The following is a 16,322-nucleotide window of genomic DNA, read 5'->3' as shown; positions in this document are numbered from 1 at the left end:
TGCTAATTGTGTGATTTTGCACCCCCTCTTTTTTTTTTGAGCGATTTTGCACCCCATCTTTTGTCAATTGTGTTTTGTTCAAAATCATCATTAAAAGAGAGGAAAAGGGGCTAAAGATAGGGTGCAAAATCGCTCAAAAAAAAAAGAAGAGAAGGTGCAAAATCGCACAATTAGCAAAAAGATAAGGGGCAAAAGTGTAATTGAACACAAAGATGGGGTGCAAAATCAGAAAGGGGGCAAAAAGATGGGGTGCAAAATCGCTCAATAAAAAAGAGGGGGTGCAAAATCGCACAATTATCAAAAGATAGGGGGAAAAAGTGCAATTAAGCCAATCACAAATCATGAAGTCAATGAATCATGAAGACGGTCACTTTTAGGGTGCACAAATTGTTAAATTTGTGTACCCATACACAAACAAACTTTTAATCTTGGATTTACTATTTAGAAATTGAATGGCTTGGATGTGGTGATGATCTACATGTACAAAAGTTGTTTATAAGATAGTCTCAATGAAAATGATTTTTTTTTGGGATTGTGCTGTGTTTATTTATTAATTTTCTTATAAAAAGTATATTAATTTTTTTAATCATATGTGAGACATTGTCGGATATTAAAGATGAACACATCTTTTATATGAGATTTGAAAATTGATTTGTGAAACTCTAAATTCTTTTGATAAAGTCGAACAATTGGAATTTAATATTAGTTAATAACTTATATTTTAAGTATAATTAATAAAAATTGGAAGAAAAAATAAAGTCCCATAGAAAGTTTAGTAATTGTAGGCTTATTGGTGCACGTAATGTCCGGTAAAGAGTAAGATAAAACATATACTTTTTTTTCATCATAAAAAGTTAAAAAAAAATGACTCGCAAAGCAAATATAAGCTCCATAAATTGAACACCTGCATTATTTATTTTTTTGTGCAAATAAATATCTAAATAATTCTTTGTCAAAAAAAAAATCTAAATAATTCCTCAAAAGAAAATATTAATTGACTTTAACTCCATTGAGAGAGAAAAAAAAAACAAAGTTGGCAAAAAACATTATTTATGTTTAAATATATTTTATCATTGAATAAATGCATCTTTTTTGATATTATGAATAAATGCATCCTAAAAAAAATCATATCTAGATTGTCAAAAAAAAAAAAAAAAATCATATCTCTTTTAAGATCCAATTCAGAAAGTAAACAACTTTTGTAGACCACATGTAAAGTATGCCTGCCTATACATGAGATCCTAACCATTCATTTTTCAAATGATATATCAAAGGCTAAAAGAATGTTTATGTATGGGTACACAAATTTAACAATTTGTATACCCTAAAAGTCATCCATGAAGACACTATTAGAATCATGAAGACGCTATTAAAATAATGTTCAACATCCAGTCTTGTGCCATAAAAAATCAACAGAAAAATAAGGAAAAAGACCATGGAAGCATACTTTCTCTTGCTATCTTAAAAGATAGTGTGCTAAGGGCATTGCTGAGCTTTTAGGACAATATCTTAAAAGATAGCCCTTAGCACACTATCTTTTAGGACAACACTAGCTTGGTCAAACAGAGGGTGTGTGTGCTGGTATATTTTTTTGGGGTGAAATACTGGTATATTAATAGGACACATACAAAGATAGTGTGGCAAGGTTAAAAAAAAAGGGTGGATTGTATGAACTAATTAGCCTGCAACGACAGTCAGAGACCAAGGGAATTGCATGGTGCAAGGTACCAAGATCAGGTTCACCAGTTTTCGCCTAACAAATTCCATAAGGACATGTATTAAGAGTGATTAAAACGCATGCTATGTTCACCCTGTTTTTAACTACTTGGCCAATAACTACAACAACAATAAATCCTCTAAATCCCTTATACAAAGCCTTGAAAACAGCAAGGACTGAAGAAGGATCCAGTCTACTACTAGCATTTCCAACATTATGCTCAGTAATGTTGTGTGTATATAATCAATCCCGGTGACAGTAAAAGCAAATTTAAGACAGCAGGGGCCATATTGTTTCATTGTCGATGTCTCCGAGGCTGAATTAAATTGGAAAACTCTTGTTTTACAATCATATCGATGAACTTGCTCTAGAGTTCCCACAACTATGAATATGCAAAGGATTATAAACAGGTGGGGGATAAAACCTCATGGCGGAAACTCTGCAACAACACATATTGGGTGGCTCTGGCGGTGTTGGAGGGAGTGCTACTTCGTCATGGTTCCAATCTGTTGGTTTCGGTGATGGTGACTTTGTTGGGATGTTACGTTGAACATGAGAAAGCTGACTGCTCTGCGAGCCCGTTCACCTCAAGTCAATCAGTGGGGAATGTTGTATGCTGCCAATCTGAAATTGACCACCAATTCGGTGGCACTGTCCATTGAAGCACAACAACCTGGTGAAAAAGCAGGCTGGTTGTATTCTAAATTGAAGGCCCCACCTTCTTCGTGAAAGCACTGTCTGCAAGCTGTACCTCTTGCGATGGTAAGGTATTAAGAACGACGAGAGCTTTGTCTTGCTGTTTAGGCAACCCCGTTGAAATCACTAATCGGCTTCAATACTTCTAAGGTTTGGTGATTCTCTGTAGCATCGGTATCAGTTGGCAGAGGTCAATATGTTCCGCATCGACTATTGAATTCATCTCAATGATGAACATCAATTCTATTTGTTCCGTGAAAGGAAGAAAATCATTCGGAGCCGGAAGAGCAACAGCCGACAATTCTGTTCTAAAGCATCAGTCTCATCTGGCAATATGTCGATCATTCTCGCAAGTGCCTCTGTGATTATTCGGTACAGTTCAGCCCAAATTGGAGAAGCCGTGGGAGAGAAGCTCTCAATGAACGCACCAATGTAAGGTTTGTGATACTGGTGCAAATGAATAACACAAAAGCACACTAAAAATCTAATAATTCACTGGAGCCATACATTGATAGTATGAGGAGACACAATGGAAATAAACTGAATAGTAAATATGAATTATAATCCATTTAGGGAAATCTAAACAAGTGCTGATAGTGATAAATAAAATGCGTTGGCTATAATATAAAGTTAACACAAGTCTGAAATGAAAATATAGTTGTTTCCTAGGGAGCAGGCTTGACTAATTTCTATAATAGAAAATGTAAATTTATTAATCGGGAACACAAAGGCTAATGCATTATGCAGGAAATTTTTGACTAGAATGAAATGTAATCCTATCAAATGGAATGAAACATATTATCATTATATTGTTTGGATGTTTTTATGAGAATGGAAAAGAAAAAGAAAAAGAATCATCCCAAGTTCCTTAATTGAAGGGGGAAAATGCAAGATATTAGATGAAATGAATTAGAATGCATCTTACTATATTCTATATCATTCCATCTTATTATTATTATAAATAACCTGTATAATGAAACAGAATATCATCCCATATAACTCCTTCCAATACATCAATCAAACATAGCCTTAAAAAGAGGATATGAGAAAAGCAATGCCACAACAACAAATACATTATTGATGTTTACCATTAGTCTATTACTAGTTGTCCAAAGATACTTGAAACTTACATTTGTTCAGCACCATTAATCACATCAGTTAATCATTGCACTAAGAACGGTAATCTTCATTGCAAACTCTGATGTAAGATACGCAACTCCACATAAACTAACATGAAGCAATTTTCATAAAGAAAAAATGCTTCCAACCTATTGAGAAACAAATAACCACTTATTCAATCACTTTCTATGTCCGACTCGTCACGTCTCCAAGTATTTTGAGCAGATCTAGCTCCAATCATAATATTTGCCAATTCTTGGATTGAACATGATGTACTCTGCCTCATCTTAGCAGCAAGTATTTCGATGTTATCCAAAAGCCCTAAGCCCAAGAGCCGATTCCTTAGCATTTCGATGGTAGTGTCATAAGGTGGTATTCCTTCATCAATCATCATCGCAAAGTACTTACATGCCTCCTCTAGCTTCCCCTTCTTCTTGCAAAGACCATGAATCATGACGGAATATGTCGAGACAGAAGGATAAAATTTCTTATCCCCCATGCATTCCCAAACTTCGGTTGCCTTGTCAAACCTTCCTATCCTAATCAGTAATTTTAGCACCATGTTATACGTATGGCGATCGGGAAAACAGACATCTTTTTCCATTCTAGATATTAACTTCAGAGCCCTATTTACCTCACAATGATCACAATGGTAAGCTTGTATTGCATTATAACTCCAAGTGTCAGGTTTTAATCCACTAGAAATCATTTCATCCAACAATTGATATGCTTCTTCCACCTTTTTAATCTTACAAAGTCGCTTTATAATACAATTGTATGTAAACACATTTGGCAAAAGGTTACATCTTCTCATTTTGTCAAGAACCCCGAAAGCCGAATGCACATTATTTGCATCACAGTAAGAACGAATGAATATTGAGTAAGTAAAAGCATCCGGCTCAACTTTCTTTGACAACATATCATTAAGAAAATCCATAGCTTCATCCACATGGCCTCCTTTGCAAAGAGCCTCTAACAAATTATTATATGCAAGTAAATCCACATGACATCCTTGCTCAAGCATTGCGTCAAACAGCTCACGGGCCTTCCCCGAATCACCAATCTTACCCCATCCATTAATCAGAATGCTGTAAGTTTTTGTGGTTAACAAGAAATGGCTTTTCACTTGATCAAAAAATTGTTGAGCCTGCCTGACATGTTTCTTTTTACACAAAGTGTACAAAAGCAGATCAACATCAATAATACTCGGCTTGATTCCAAATTCATCCATTCTAACAAAAGATCGAATTGCACCGTCTGGCAAATCAGCTCGGCTATATGCAGTGAAAATGATCCAGAAAATTTCGTTAGTGATTTTACAACTAGAGTCAGACTCCCTCGTTTCTATAAGAAAATCCCAAAGTATGGCAAATTGTTTAGACCTTCCTAATATTTCTACCAAAATGTGGAAGCTTTGAACACTATGCTGAAAACCCGGAATTGATTTAGCCCAAAGAAAGAATCTGTGAGCTGAAAATCCAAGATGATTGCATCTTTTCAAAACCTGTTCAACTAAATCTGTTGATATTTGTGTTGAAAATGGAGTTAGAGAGAGTTCTAAGTCATGGCGAGGGTGGCGGTGATCACTTACGATACGCGATATCTCATTGACAAGTTCGGGTAATAATGGCACAGAAATTTGTTGGGTTGGAAAAGAATGAATGAATTTGTGTTGAACAAGAGGGAAAAGGTAAGAGGACAGGAGTTTATGCTTAGAGAAAAGTGATTGGAAAGCCATTCAGGACTTTATTCAAACACCTTGGGTGCAATATTAGCAGTAGCTAAATTCTGCAATTGTAAAGAAAGTGAAAGTTGAAAATGTAGAACCAGGATTAAATACTGACCTAGGAATCGGATAGGTTACGTTTGGGGATTTATCGGAGAAATTTAGCTTATGCTTTGAATTGAGTTTTTCGAAGAGAGGGAAAGTTTTTCCATTCTCCACTTTCATATGTCTTTTAGTTAGAGACGAATTCACAGAGCTCCAATATCCTAGTTATTCTTTTTGTTTGACACGCAACTCGAAAGAGTCGTTAATCTTTGTTGTTGATGTTGTCAATAGGGATGGCAAAGCAGGTCTGGTTGTCCCGCATAAGTCGTTTAAAACTTGACGAGAAGAGCCGAGTCAAATTAGGCGACTGAATCTAAAATCTCACAAATAAACGAGTTGGCGGGTTGGCTGAGTATGATATATACGAAGAGAGAGAAAGTTTTTCCATTCTCCAGTTTCATATGTCTATTTAGTTAGAGACTTTTTTTTTTTTTGTGGCCGGAGTTCGAACCCGGATCTTGCATATATTATGCATTGTCCAAACCAACTGAGGCTCATGAGGAACTTTAGTTAGAGACTGAATTCTTGCGATATCTAGTTATTAAATTTTATTTTCCATGCTTTTTAAAATGCAAAATCGTTTATTAAATTATCATAATCAATTTCATTTAACATTTCTTTTTTCAACAAATAATAACACTAAATCAAGAGATAATTGTCGAACTGAGAGTTAGATAGACAAAGAAAAAGATAGTGCACAAAAGTTAAAAGATAGGGATGGCAATTGGACCAAGGTTTGATGAATACTCGTACAAAATACCTGTAATGAGTAGGGTAAAACCCCGCTTTCATGGATCCGGACTTGGATCTAGGAATTACCCGCAAATTTAATTAGGCATGGGTACGGGGTAAGACTTTGTTTGAGAGTTTGGAGGGGAATGGAAGGTTTTGAAGGTTGAAAAATATGAGGGAAAATGGAGAAATCTTTCAATTTTTTTAAAAGAGTAGTTTTTTAAATGGTTCGTGAAAATTTTGGGATGTTTTTTTGCTAGAAATAGCATCCCTCTTTTTTCAGAATGATAAATTAATGCATATGATTACTATATTTTTTATTTTAAAAATATTATATCAACATAGATTAAATTTGAAGAATTCATATAAACCCTTCAAAATCCCTCAAAAACCTCATCCAATACAATTTTTTAATTCCCCAAATGAGGAGGCTTTTGTGTTATGAAGAAAAGTTAACCCCATAAAGCCCTCCCCTCCCATTTTCCTCTATTTCTTTCTCTTATTCATTCCTTTTTTCACAAGCCTTCCCCTCCCTTCCCCTCTAAACTCGCACTTAAGAATACTGCCCAACCCCGCACCCGCATATACATATTTATATAATATATGATAAATAATTTATTTATTTTTGGTATATAATTAATTAATTTGTTTAGCAATTTAAGTCTAACCCTAAACCTAAAAACTACTTAATACAATAGTTTATCCCTCCTGCTAATATACAATTTTTGTAAGATGTTTTGAATGTTTTTTATTTTGTTAAATACCACAATTCGTACTATTTTATGAGTTGGTTTGAAATTTTCTGAACCATAATTTTAGTTCAATTGTGATATTTTTATTATCTTTTCATAGTTAAAGTGCAGGTAATGAGTGTGGATATAAGCACTAAGATGTCCATAGAGAATAGGGAATAACACTAAAGTTGTTGCCCACGAAGATACGGGCTCGGATACGGCTAATTTTTACAAACGCGAGTATGAGGAATGACATTGTAGTTCCCTATCCATAGAGTACCAATTGTCATCCCAATTAAAAGAGAACTGTCAACCGCAATATTACTAAAGAAAACTACAGACATTAATTGTAGAAAATTGCAATGCATACAAACGTCAACATATTAATATTAATCATAATTAAGGAGTTTGAATCACAAAATTCAAACTTTCGTGGAAACTCCAAATGTAAAATAAAAATGTTGCTATCTCATTACCAGTTTACACACACTAGTTAAAAAAAAATTAAAATTTGGAGCCTGAAGGAAGGGCTTTATCGGCCTAGTGATTGAGTGGACTCTGAGTAGGGAGTTAATGGTATGCGATCCGTTACTAAGTTGACCGTCAATTCAGTTGCCACATTATAGACCCGATTATTTCTTTAAAAAATACATTATAGACCCGGTTGGCACTTGCAAAATCCCACATTTGGTGTTCGTTCGTTAGAATTGATTAGAGTTAGATCCATTGTGTTGTTTTTATTGTTGTATTACATGTCACGATTGATTCACCTGAATTGAGTGGGTCAAATATTATGACTCCAATTTTTACATATTTTCCCTTTTTGCAAAAATATATACAAGCACGTAACAAATAATTAATTGGAATGTCTTCCATTTTTTTCCATGTCATTTTACTTTTATTTTTTTTTAAAAAATATTAATATATGTTGATTTTTTTTTTCATAAAGTATTAATATATGTTGAAAAAATCTGAGGCCTAACAATTAACTTCATGTACTCCTTAAAAAACTAGTATCAAGTATATATTATATAGAATGGGGCCTAAGCACATGCCTCGATGTCGATGGCCTTGACATTATCTTCCCTTGAAAAAAAAAAAAGTAGTACTCTAAGGGTACTCTTTAAGGTTTTTCAATTAAGAAATTATTCCTTAAAAAAGTTTAACACTTCAATTTTCGATGCATTAAATGTAGAATTTTCCATAAAAATTTACTATTTAAAGTTCTTAAAGAGTGCACTTAGGGCACTCGTTAACATTTTCCTAATAAATAATAATAATAATCAAAGCAATAATTAAATCTACTTAGATTGGTCCGGTAACGTTGGTTTAGAATCTTGAAGTATTCACATCTTTAAAAATTCAGGTTCAATTCTATTCGATGTCAATAATTTAAGTGGATTAGTTCAACCTTTTAAAAAAATAATCAAAGCAATGGGTCGGCTTAAATTATAAAATCAAAAATTTAACTAAATTTTTAACATAATAAATACTCTAATGTTTTTGTTTTTGTTGGTCGAAGAAATGTTCGAGATGTAATTTTATTTCACTTTTACATGTGAAATTTGCATTGGGATAATGAATTAAATATAAATTGTGTGATTCTTTTTATCTAAAAAACTAAACCTAACACCGACTCTTTCCCTATAAAACCCTTGTAAAAGTTGAGTTGTGCTCACTTCACAATTTGATTGAGCCAGCGGCGCCGTTTCTGTAAAACTCCATCTTTATTTGTCCTTGTTAGCTTGCATTTGCAGAGAATTGGTAAAGTGATCTTTCATTATAAATCTTTTTTATTTATCACTATTACATATGTAACATCTGTTCAAACACATATATAATTTGTTTTGAAAGGCGCACACATGTATACATGAATGATTGAATTTATAACAATGATATGTTAGGCGGGGTTTATCAAGTAAAATTTATTGTACTCGAGCAATATGTTATTCATTTGATTTTGTAATTTATTAGTTAAATTTGTGTGGTTTTTTTTTTCTCCTATTAAATTTTTGTATTATTTTGCCTCTATTAGATCTACAAGCGATGCAACAACAATCGATTGGAGGACTATCATATCAAGTTTTATTTTCTCGAACGAGTGTAATTTCTCCGATTAAAACCAAGAACAAGGAAGACGACATAATTTGTATTCTTTTTAATGAAGGTAAAAAAACTATGCAAGTATCCTCTTTTCAATTTTTTAATAGGGTAGCCTCATTTCATATTCACTATTATTTTCATTTTGATTTAATTTTTTAATTTGAGGAGTATTGTCTAATTTTTTTGTAGGATTTATCCTTTTAACACTATGAGGGGTAGCTTTGATCCAACATTCCTCCGTGAAGAAAAGCAACGTCAATTTCACGGTGCGATGGTCCTAAGACCAGTTGGAATATCAAAAGGATTAAAATGGACCCCTTTGTTGCCGGAATGCTAATGTCCACTTTGGACCCCCAAACCGTTCGCATAGGAGGCTTTACGTGAAAACTTCAAAATATTGGATGGAGGACAACAAGCTGGAAAAATGATTCTCATTGTTGGATTCTCCACCCTGAGATTGACACATGAGTCTAGTTTTGATAGGTTAAAATGGATTCATTTTGATCCTTTTGATCTTCCAAGTGTATTAGAACCCTCACATGTGTTGTTTACTCAATTGATGGCTGTGAAATGGCCGTTGCTTTTATTCGAAGTGGAGTCCGCATAATTTCAAGTTTACTTTTTTCACATGTAGTCAATTATACGGTATGTAATGGGGTTTTTGGTTGTATTCATGCTAACAATAGTTTAGTCTATTTATATTTCACTATACATTCTCAGAGTACATTTTGTATTCAATAAATTTTTCTCATTGTAATGAAGCCCTACCCTCCTTTGTAATTTTGTTGTTGTTGATTCTATATTAAATATGGTATCAGAGCATGGTTTGATCCACCATGAACTACATGTCATTTCGTTGTTGAATTCGAAAAGTTTGGGGATGTGTTTGCTTATTGGTTCTGTTGAAAAAATTGTGTGTCCGTTCTCTTTATTTTATTTTATTGCACTTGCTTTGTTGTGTTTGAATTTTGTCGGGCTTTTGTGTTTAAATGAAAAACCCAGATATGTTCTTCTCAAGTTTTCAGCCATTTCTCCCTAAAAATAAAAAAGTTTTCAGCCATTTGATTCGTTGTTTGGTGGGGTACAAAATTCTTCTCTACTGTTGGCTTCGCTTTACAAGTGTTTTGGGAAATTAGAGATGCAAACTATTTAGTCTTGCTACTATTAAGAGACAATAATGTTCCTTGAATTTCCACCAAAAAAATAAATTGCATAGCAAGTGCATCTTTGCTCCATTTACCAAGCCTCCATTTATCTCTTTTCACTTTATAGATATGTGACACATGGACAAAATAAAACCAAGGGCTAGGATTAAAATGTTCTCCTCATTCTATTCCACACAACTCAAACACTTAGTTCTTCCCGCATTTACCTCCTGCTGCAACAACAACCTCATCTCTCCACCGCCGCTTCCGGCGACACTGCCGTCTCCTCCAACAACCGTGTTGGGTTTCTTTGTTTGTGTCTCCTCCAAAAATCAATAGAAAACCCTCTCTCTCTCTTTTTCTATTTCCATCGCAACAAAAACTCAACAATTTTAAAAAAAAAAAAAACACAAAAAATTAAAAGAATAATCCAAAAACCCAAAAAAATAAAACGAGATCTCAGAATTGAAACTGTTGAATGCGGAAGCGGAAATGGTGGCGGTGGAGAGATGAGGTTGTTGTTGCAGCAGGAGGTGGTGGAAGGGGGAAGAACAAAGTGTTTGAGTTGTGCTGAATAGAATGAGGAGAACATTTTAATCCTAACCCTTAGTTTTATTTTGTCCATGTATCACACATCTATGAAGTGAAAAGGGATAAATGGAGGCTTGGTAAATGGAGCAAAGATGCACTCCATTTTAATAGCTTTTAATTGTCCAATCCCATCTTAGACCAAAAACATTATAATCAATCTCATTCTCTTTCGCCTCTTCCTAGAGTGTGTTTGTTTATAGTCATATCTATGGACTATATAGATAGATTAATAAATTTCTATATATAAAAAAAAAGATAGATTAATAAAAGAAACAACATAAACATTAAGAAAAATGAAAATTGGAGCAAGGCAAGACATCGTAGCAAAGAAGCTATGGAACATGGTAAGTGTATTATTTTTGGGATAGCCTTAATCAACACTCACATGTCACTCCGATCCAATAAACTCTCACAACAACTTTATCTCATTGTGAATATGAACCCCCGCCGATTCTCTCCACCACTCAAGCCGCCACTTCTTTAAGTCACGCCAACAACACAATGATGTTTCCATCATATGAAGTTTTCATTGTTCGACAACATTTCAATAAACTTGAAAAAAAAATTTAGAAAAAAACAAAGTATGTATCAAGAGAATGGTGCGTGTGCGTGTATGTACGTCGTTGTGGACTTGTGGTATATTGCAAAAACAAAACTACCCTAATTTTTTGCACGAGTACAAAAAATGCACGAAGTTTTCAGTCTAGAAGTGCAAATATCATTTCTCTTATGCTAATTGTCAAATACTTGGAGTTGGAGCATCCGTTCTACAACCGAAGAGATTTATGACTTTCAATATATGCCACTTGTCTTCAATTATTTCTGACAACAATATAAGTTGAAAATAGATGATTTTTTTTTTTTTTTGGTTACAAAGCTAAAACAAACCAGAGAAAAAAAGATGCAGAAAGAAAAAGAAAAAGAAAATAGAAAAACTCAAGCTCTTACGAAGAGAGTTTTCATAGCATCATTCCTAAGCATGTCGATGAGATCATGAGGAGAGGAAAAATGCTCCAAGAAACCAACATTAGACGAAGCTCCTAGCTTGACCAAGAAATCGGCGCTTTGTTTTCCTTCTCTAAGAGTGTGATGGATAGAGATAATAGATGATTTGACATAGAAAAGATAATCCAAATTAGAACCAAGAAGAAAACAATGAACTATAAGGACGAATTTTTCAAAAAGGTATTAATGAAGAAAATTAGATATAAAAATATTGAATTTGTCTTTATTTCGTCGTTAAACTTTTTTTTAACAGCAAAAAACTTAATGCATTTGATTTAAAATAAGAGTAGAGATACAAGATGAAATTTGAATGAAATTACAGAAATTAGCATGCCATTAAGCTACTACCCGAACTAAACTATGAACAATTTCATTAGTTTGTCTCATAATATACTTAACATTAGAGGTTTTTAAATCAGAATAAAGTAGGTACCGACAATCATAATAATTGAAGCAAAATATGAGACAACGAATGTATGACCATAGATACGGGCTACAACCACCTTTGAGTCCATCTCACAATCCACATTGACCAGCTAAAAGCCATGTATTCATTGAAGAGCAGACAACAGTCTGAGTGCCTCTCCCAAACCAACAACAAGTAACGGTGATAATCACCCCATTTTAGTCAGCACAAAACGACCATCCTAAATACAAATATAAAGGTCAACTTTGTTTAAAGCATGATAGAAAGAGACATCCATATTACAATTATAACGACTTGCACTTGGTTTGCATTATACAACCATCTCAGTGTAATGGGTCTAAGTAGGAACAGTGGTCCCCTCATAAGTTGGGCTTGACCCAACTATTGAAAAAAGTGTTCGCCCATTCACAAATCATCGAAACATATTAAACGGTATTGTTTCAAATCTTATTATTTCGATGCTTTCAAATACTCCGCAAAATTGCCTTCAAAATTTGTTTTTGACGGACATCTGGATCTTATAAAGAAGCAAATACAACCGATACAAAATTAACTGTAGAATTGATAAGAGGAAGAGAGGAGGACCAAATACCACTATGTTCGTCCTTAAACAAAAATATTATACGTTAGCTATCTATTTTTTATTTTATTTTTTAAACGCATTAACTCTAGCCGCTATATTCTGTCGATTTTTTTTTTTTAAGGATAATGCTTCATCTAACGAAAGGTATAAATACGAAAGCCACGGATTGATAAGTGCCGTAGATTAACACAAACACACGATCATGATTTGTGTGAAAGGTGGAGTTAATATTTTTTTATTTTTGTGAAATAGGACACAGTTGTATTCTTGGGAAATTCCTTCGTGGTATATAGCAGTGCTCTTTTTTTAATCAAATTACTTTGGATTTAGATACGTGGATAAGGTTGATGTTTGATGACTCAGGCATCTGCACGATCTTACGAGAATGCCAGGTTTTAAAAGTAGTCGCTGCTATTTATGATTCATGTCTCATGATAGCTGGGAATTATTGTAGGTGTTCCATTTGGAATGCTTTGCAACCGTGAGATAATGACACATGGTACCATATACAACCTGAGGAGAAAGATTGGCGTGACTGTGTTTTTCCTAAGATTTATCATGTTTATCAAAATGCAGTGCTGGTGCACAACAGACAAACACACGACTAGCAAGAACTTCTAGTTTTATCTGACAATGGGGTATCTTGCTAGTCATGTTGGAGCCATCATGTCTCTCTTACAATTGTAGTGAAAGGGATTGCAAGATGATTATGGATCTCTTGTCCTTTGAGGAATGAGATCAGTATAGACCATAGCCACATGACCGGACCAACATGTTTAGAGACATAAACAAACGTTAGAATCATGCTTTCTAAAATGGTAATTTCTTTTCCAACTTCTATGTTTCTCAAAACTCTATGATTTGTCATATTTTAAAATCTTGACATGCATTTTTTACACGTTGGATTTTAAAATCGGGATAAATTGTAGGGTTTTGAAAAACGGCATGTCGGAAAAGAAATATTCTTTCTAAAATAAATAAGAAAAAAAATGTTAAAGAGTATTCTCAAAACACTCGTTAAAAAGGCTAAAATTGAAATATTCTCTTCAGAAATAGTGAAAAAAATGTATATTCAATATTTTTTAATATTTAAAAATTGTTGTTTTTAATGCAAAATTTCTACTTTTTTGAGCTTATGGTTCCCAAGAAAAGTGGAACTGATAATTCGAAATTCGACTCAAAATATCTTAAAAACATTTGTTAGCATGACCCAATAAAAAAATAATAACATAAGGTTTATTAAAAAAGGCAAATTTTGCTCATGTTCAAGGTTTGATTATGGATCAAGCAAATTATGCAATCCTAAAAACAATTGTTTGCATTTTCCTATTTATCCTATTGATTTTTTTTGTCCTTGAACTGATCATGACCGGAACATTTATGTTTGAATATATCCATGAATTATGTGACATTTCAGAATTTTTATTTTTCCTTTCAAAAGGGATATTTTCATCAAAAATATTTTTTAGACATCAGACACAACACCCTACCCCAAGAACATTTTGTAATATTTTAAATTTTATATCAATTTTCCCTCTCTTCTGAACTCAAACACGATAAAAATTTTAAAGTGTCAAAATTATCTCGAAATATCAATGTTGTTTTTTCAATGAGTTGCAATGAATGAGGATTGTTTCAAGGACTCGTGGATCACTAAAGTGAATTCTAAAATTTATATTTCTTGCTATTATTTTGATGAGTCATAAAATACAATTTATTTTTCATAAAGTAAAATAAAAATCAAAGTCTCACCAAGTATTATATGTTTATATTTATTTTCACTGGGTTTTAAAATTTTCAATGTGTTGATGTATCACGTTTACCGTTTTTTTAGTAAATGTATCACGTTTACCTGAAATTCTTTGGATATGATATGAATTATAAAAAAATGGTTGATCATAGTGATGAAAATTGTGGGTAAATTAATATTACGCGGTTGAGATCAAATGCGTCATTTGATTGTAGCTTAGTCTCTACGGCAAATGCTAATCTTTGACTACAAGAACACAGCGCCACCCAAATCATCTCTTCAATTAATTATATGCTAACAATTGAATTGATTGATTTAGTAGTAAATTAAATATGAGCTCCTACCCATCAATTTCATGGAGACCTTCTACTACACTGCAACTTAAATTCCATGTAATGCATAAACAACTTCAACCACTTATTCTTCCTCTCTTATAGGGCGTGTGTGACCTTCCAATGATTTTCTTAATGTTCCAATTTATGTTTATTTTTGATAAGGCGGTTTGAAGATAAATAACAGAATTTGAGAGGTAAGAAGGTTTAACTTCCTTTAAAAAAAAAAAAGGGTAATGTAACTCTCTCCACTAATAAAAAAATAACAGTTGGATTATTCAATTAAAAAACAACCGTGTTGCTTGAATTGCTACACACAAAAAAAAAAAACATGTTGCTTGCATACCACTCATTTAAATAGCTTCCAACCCCCTCAAACCCCATCACACACCAAAACAAACTCTAATCATTATCTCCCTCACGCACCTCTTCCAAGAGTTTCTTTAATTTTAATTTCAATTATACGCAGACAAAAGAAACAACATAACATACTCATCATCGTAGTCTCAGAAAATGGAAATTGAAGCAAGGCAAGGCGTGGTGGCAAAGAAGCTATGGAACATGGTACGTGTATTATTGTTCATTATAAGAAAAGGCATAGCCAAGAGCAAAACAATGGTAGACCTCAATTTGATTCTCAAACGTGGGAAACTTGCTGGAAAAGCATTAATCAATACTCTCATGCTCAACCATCAACTTTATCATTCTTCCTTCACATGTCGCTCCGACAACAACTCATTCATCTCTCCATGCGAATACGAATTCAGCTGCAGAAACACTCCTGCCAACCCTCTCCGCCACTCTAGCCGCCGCTTCTCCAAGTCACGGCGCCAACGACACAACGATTTTTCCATCATGAATAATAATATTGCTGTTCAAAAGGTATTTATTGAAATGATGTTGAATAATGAAAAGGTAGAGGCTGTGGCTAATTCTCCTTTGGCGCCTTTCACGCTCGAAGACGAAGGGAATTGTCATCAAGTGGACATCGCAGCTGAAGAATTCATTAACAACTTCTATAAAGAACTCAATAGGCAAAACAGAACAATTGCTTCTTAACTTCTACCTTGTACATAGGAGTAATATTTTTCTTTGCTATGTCATCAAAATTACAGTTTCAGATTAATCGATCTCTTTGATATGCAACTTAAATTAATTTGAAGTTTGGAATTTGATACGGCAGTGACCTTTTAAGCCTATAGTAACTTTCAGGACTGGTTTACTAGCTAGGGATTGTGGATATGCTTGTTATGATTCTTGTTTTGAGTATTGCTTTGGTGTATCTGTCAAAATATTAACTTTGTTTCAGTTCACTATACTAGCAATAGTGTTGTTCAACGTTTTTCCCCCTTCTGTATTTTGGATTTTTCAGGGGTTAGCCAAAGAAGGAATAATTGTTAGCTGCGTTAAGCCTTTTTGTATTCTGAATAATTGTGAAATCTCGCTCTAAATTTGTATCGAACTTGAGTTTGAAAGGAGTCCGTAGGTTGGATGGAAGCTAGCGTTAAGCCTTTTTGTTTTCTAAGAAAATTGGCTTTTTATCATCAAGTTAGTAGA

At 33.6% G+C, this 16,322-nt stretch overlaps 2 protein-coding genes across 3 annotated transcripts; one reads left to right on the top strand and one right to left on the bottom strand.

Annotated features, from left to right (window-relative positions):
• Window positions 1-1,560: 1,560 nt before the first annotated feature.
• LOC11411146 (pentatricopeptide repeat-containing protein At1g52640, mitochondrial) lies at window positions 1,561-5,764 on the bottom strand. Of its 2 annotated transcripts, XR_005643680.1 has the most exons (2): window positions 3,544-5,764; window positions 1,561-2,860 (listed from the first exon to the last, which is right to left on the bottom strand). XR_005643680.1 is itself a non-coding variant. In XM_039829564.1 (1 exon), the coding sequence occupies exon 1, from the start codon at window positions 5,268-5,270 to the stop codon at window positions 3,708-3,710; it is 1,563 nt and encodes a 520-aa protein (XP_039685498.1). In that variant the 5' UTR covers window positions 5,271-5,764; the 3' UTR covers window positions 3,459-3,707. The 2 variants fall into 2 exon arrangements, 1 of the variants encoding a protein (XP_039685498.1); XM_039829564.1 differs by lacking the exon at window positions 1,561-2,860 and having other exon boundaries at window positions 3,459-5,764.
• Window positions 5,765-15,091: 9,327 nt separating this feature from the next.
• Window positions 15,092-16,059, top strand: LOC11412375 (uncharacterized). Its single transcript, XM_003630681.4, has one exon. It carries the CDS (start codon window positions 15,279-15,281, stop codon window positions 15,822-15,824), a length of 546 nt encoding a protein of 181 aa, XP_003630729.2. The 5' UTR covers window positions 15,092-15,278; the 3' UTR covers window positions 15,825-16,059.
• The last annotated feature ends 263 nt before the right edge of the window (window positions 16,060-16,322 follow it).

Source organism: Medicago truncatula, chromosome 8, assembly GCF_003473485.1.
Source record: "Medicago truncatula cultivar Jemalong A17 chromosome 8, MtrunA17r5.0-ANR, whole genome shotgun sequence".
In the NCBI taxonomy this organism is placed as follows: domain Eukaryota; kingdom Viridiplantae; phylum Streptophyta; class Magnoliopsida; order Fabales; family Fabaceae; genus Medicago; species Medicago truncatula.
The sequence above is the reverse complement of the archived record's forward strand: the minus strand, read 5'-3'. Positions and strand labels throughout refer to the sequence as shown.

Excerpts from the sequence above, each read along its gene's own strand:
- LOC11411146 (XM_039829564.1), bottom strand. The coding sequence starts at position 5,270 with ATGGCTTTCCAATCACTTTTCTCTAAGCATAAACTCCTGTCCTCTTAC.
- LOC11412375 (XM_003630681.4), top strand. The coding sequence starts at position 15,279 with ATGGAAATTGAAGCAAGGCAAGGCGTGGTGGCAAAGAAGCTATGGAAC.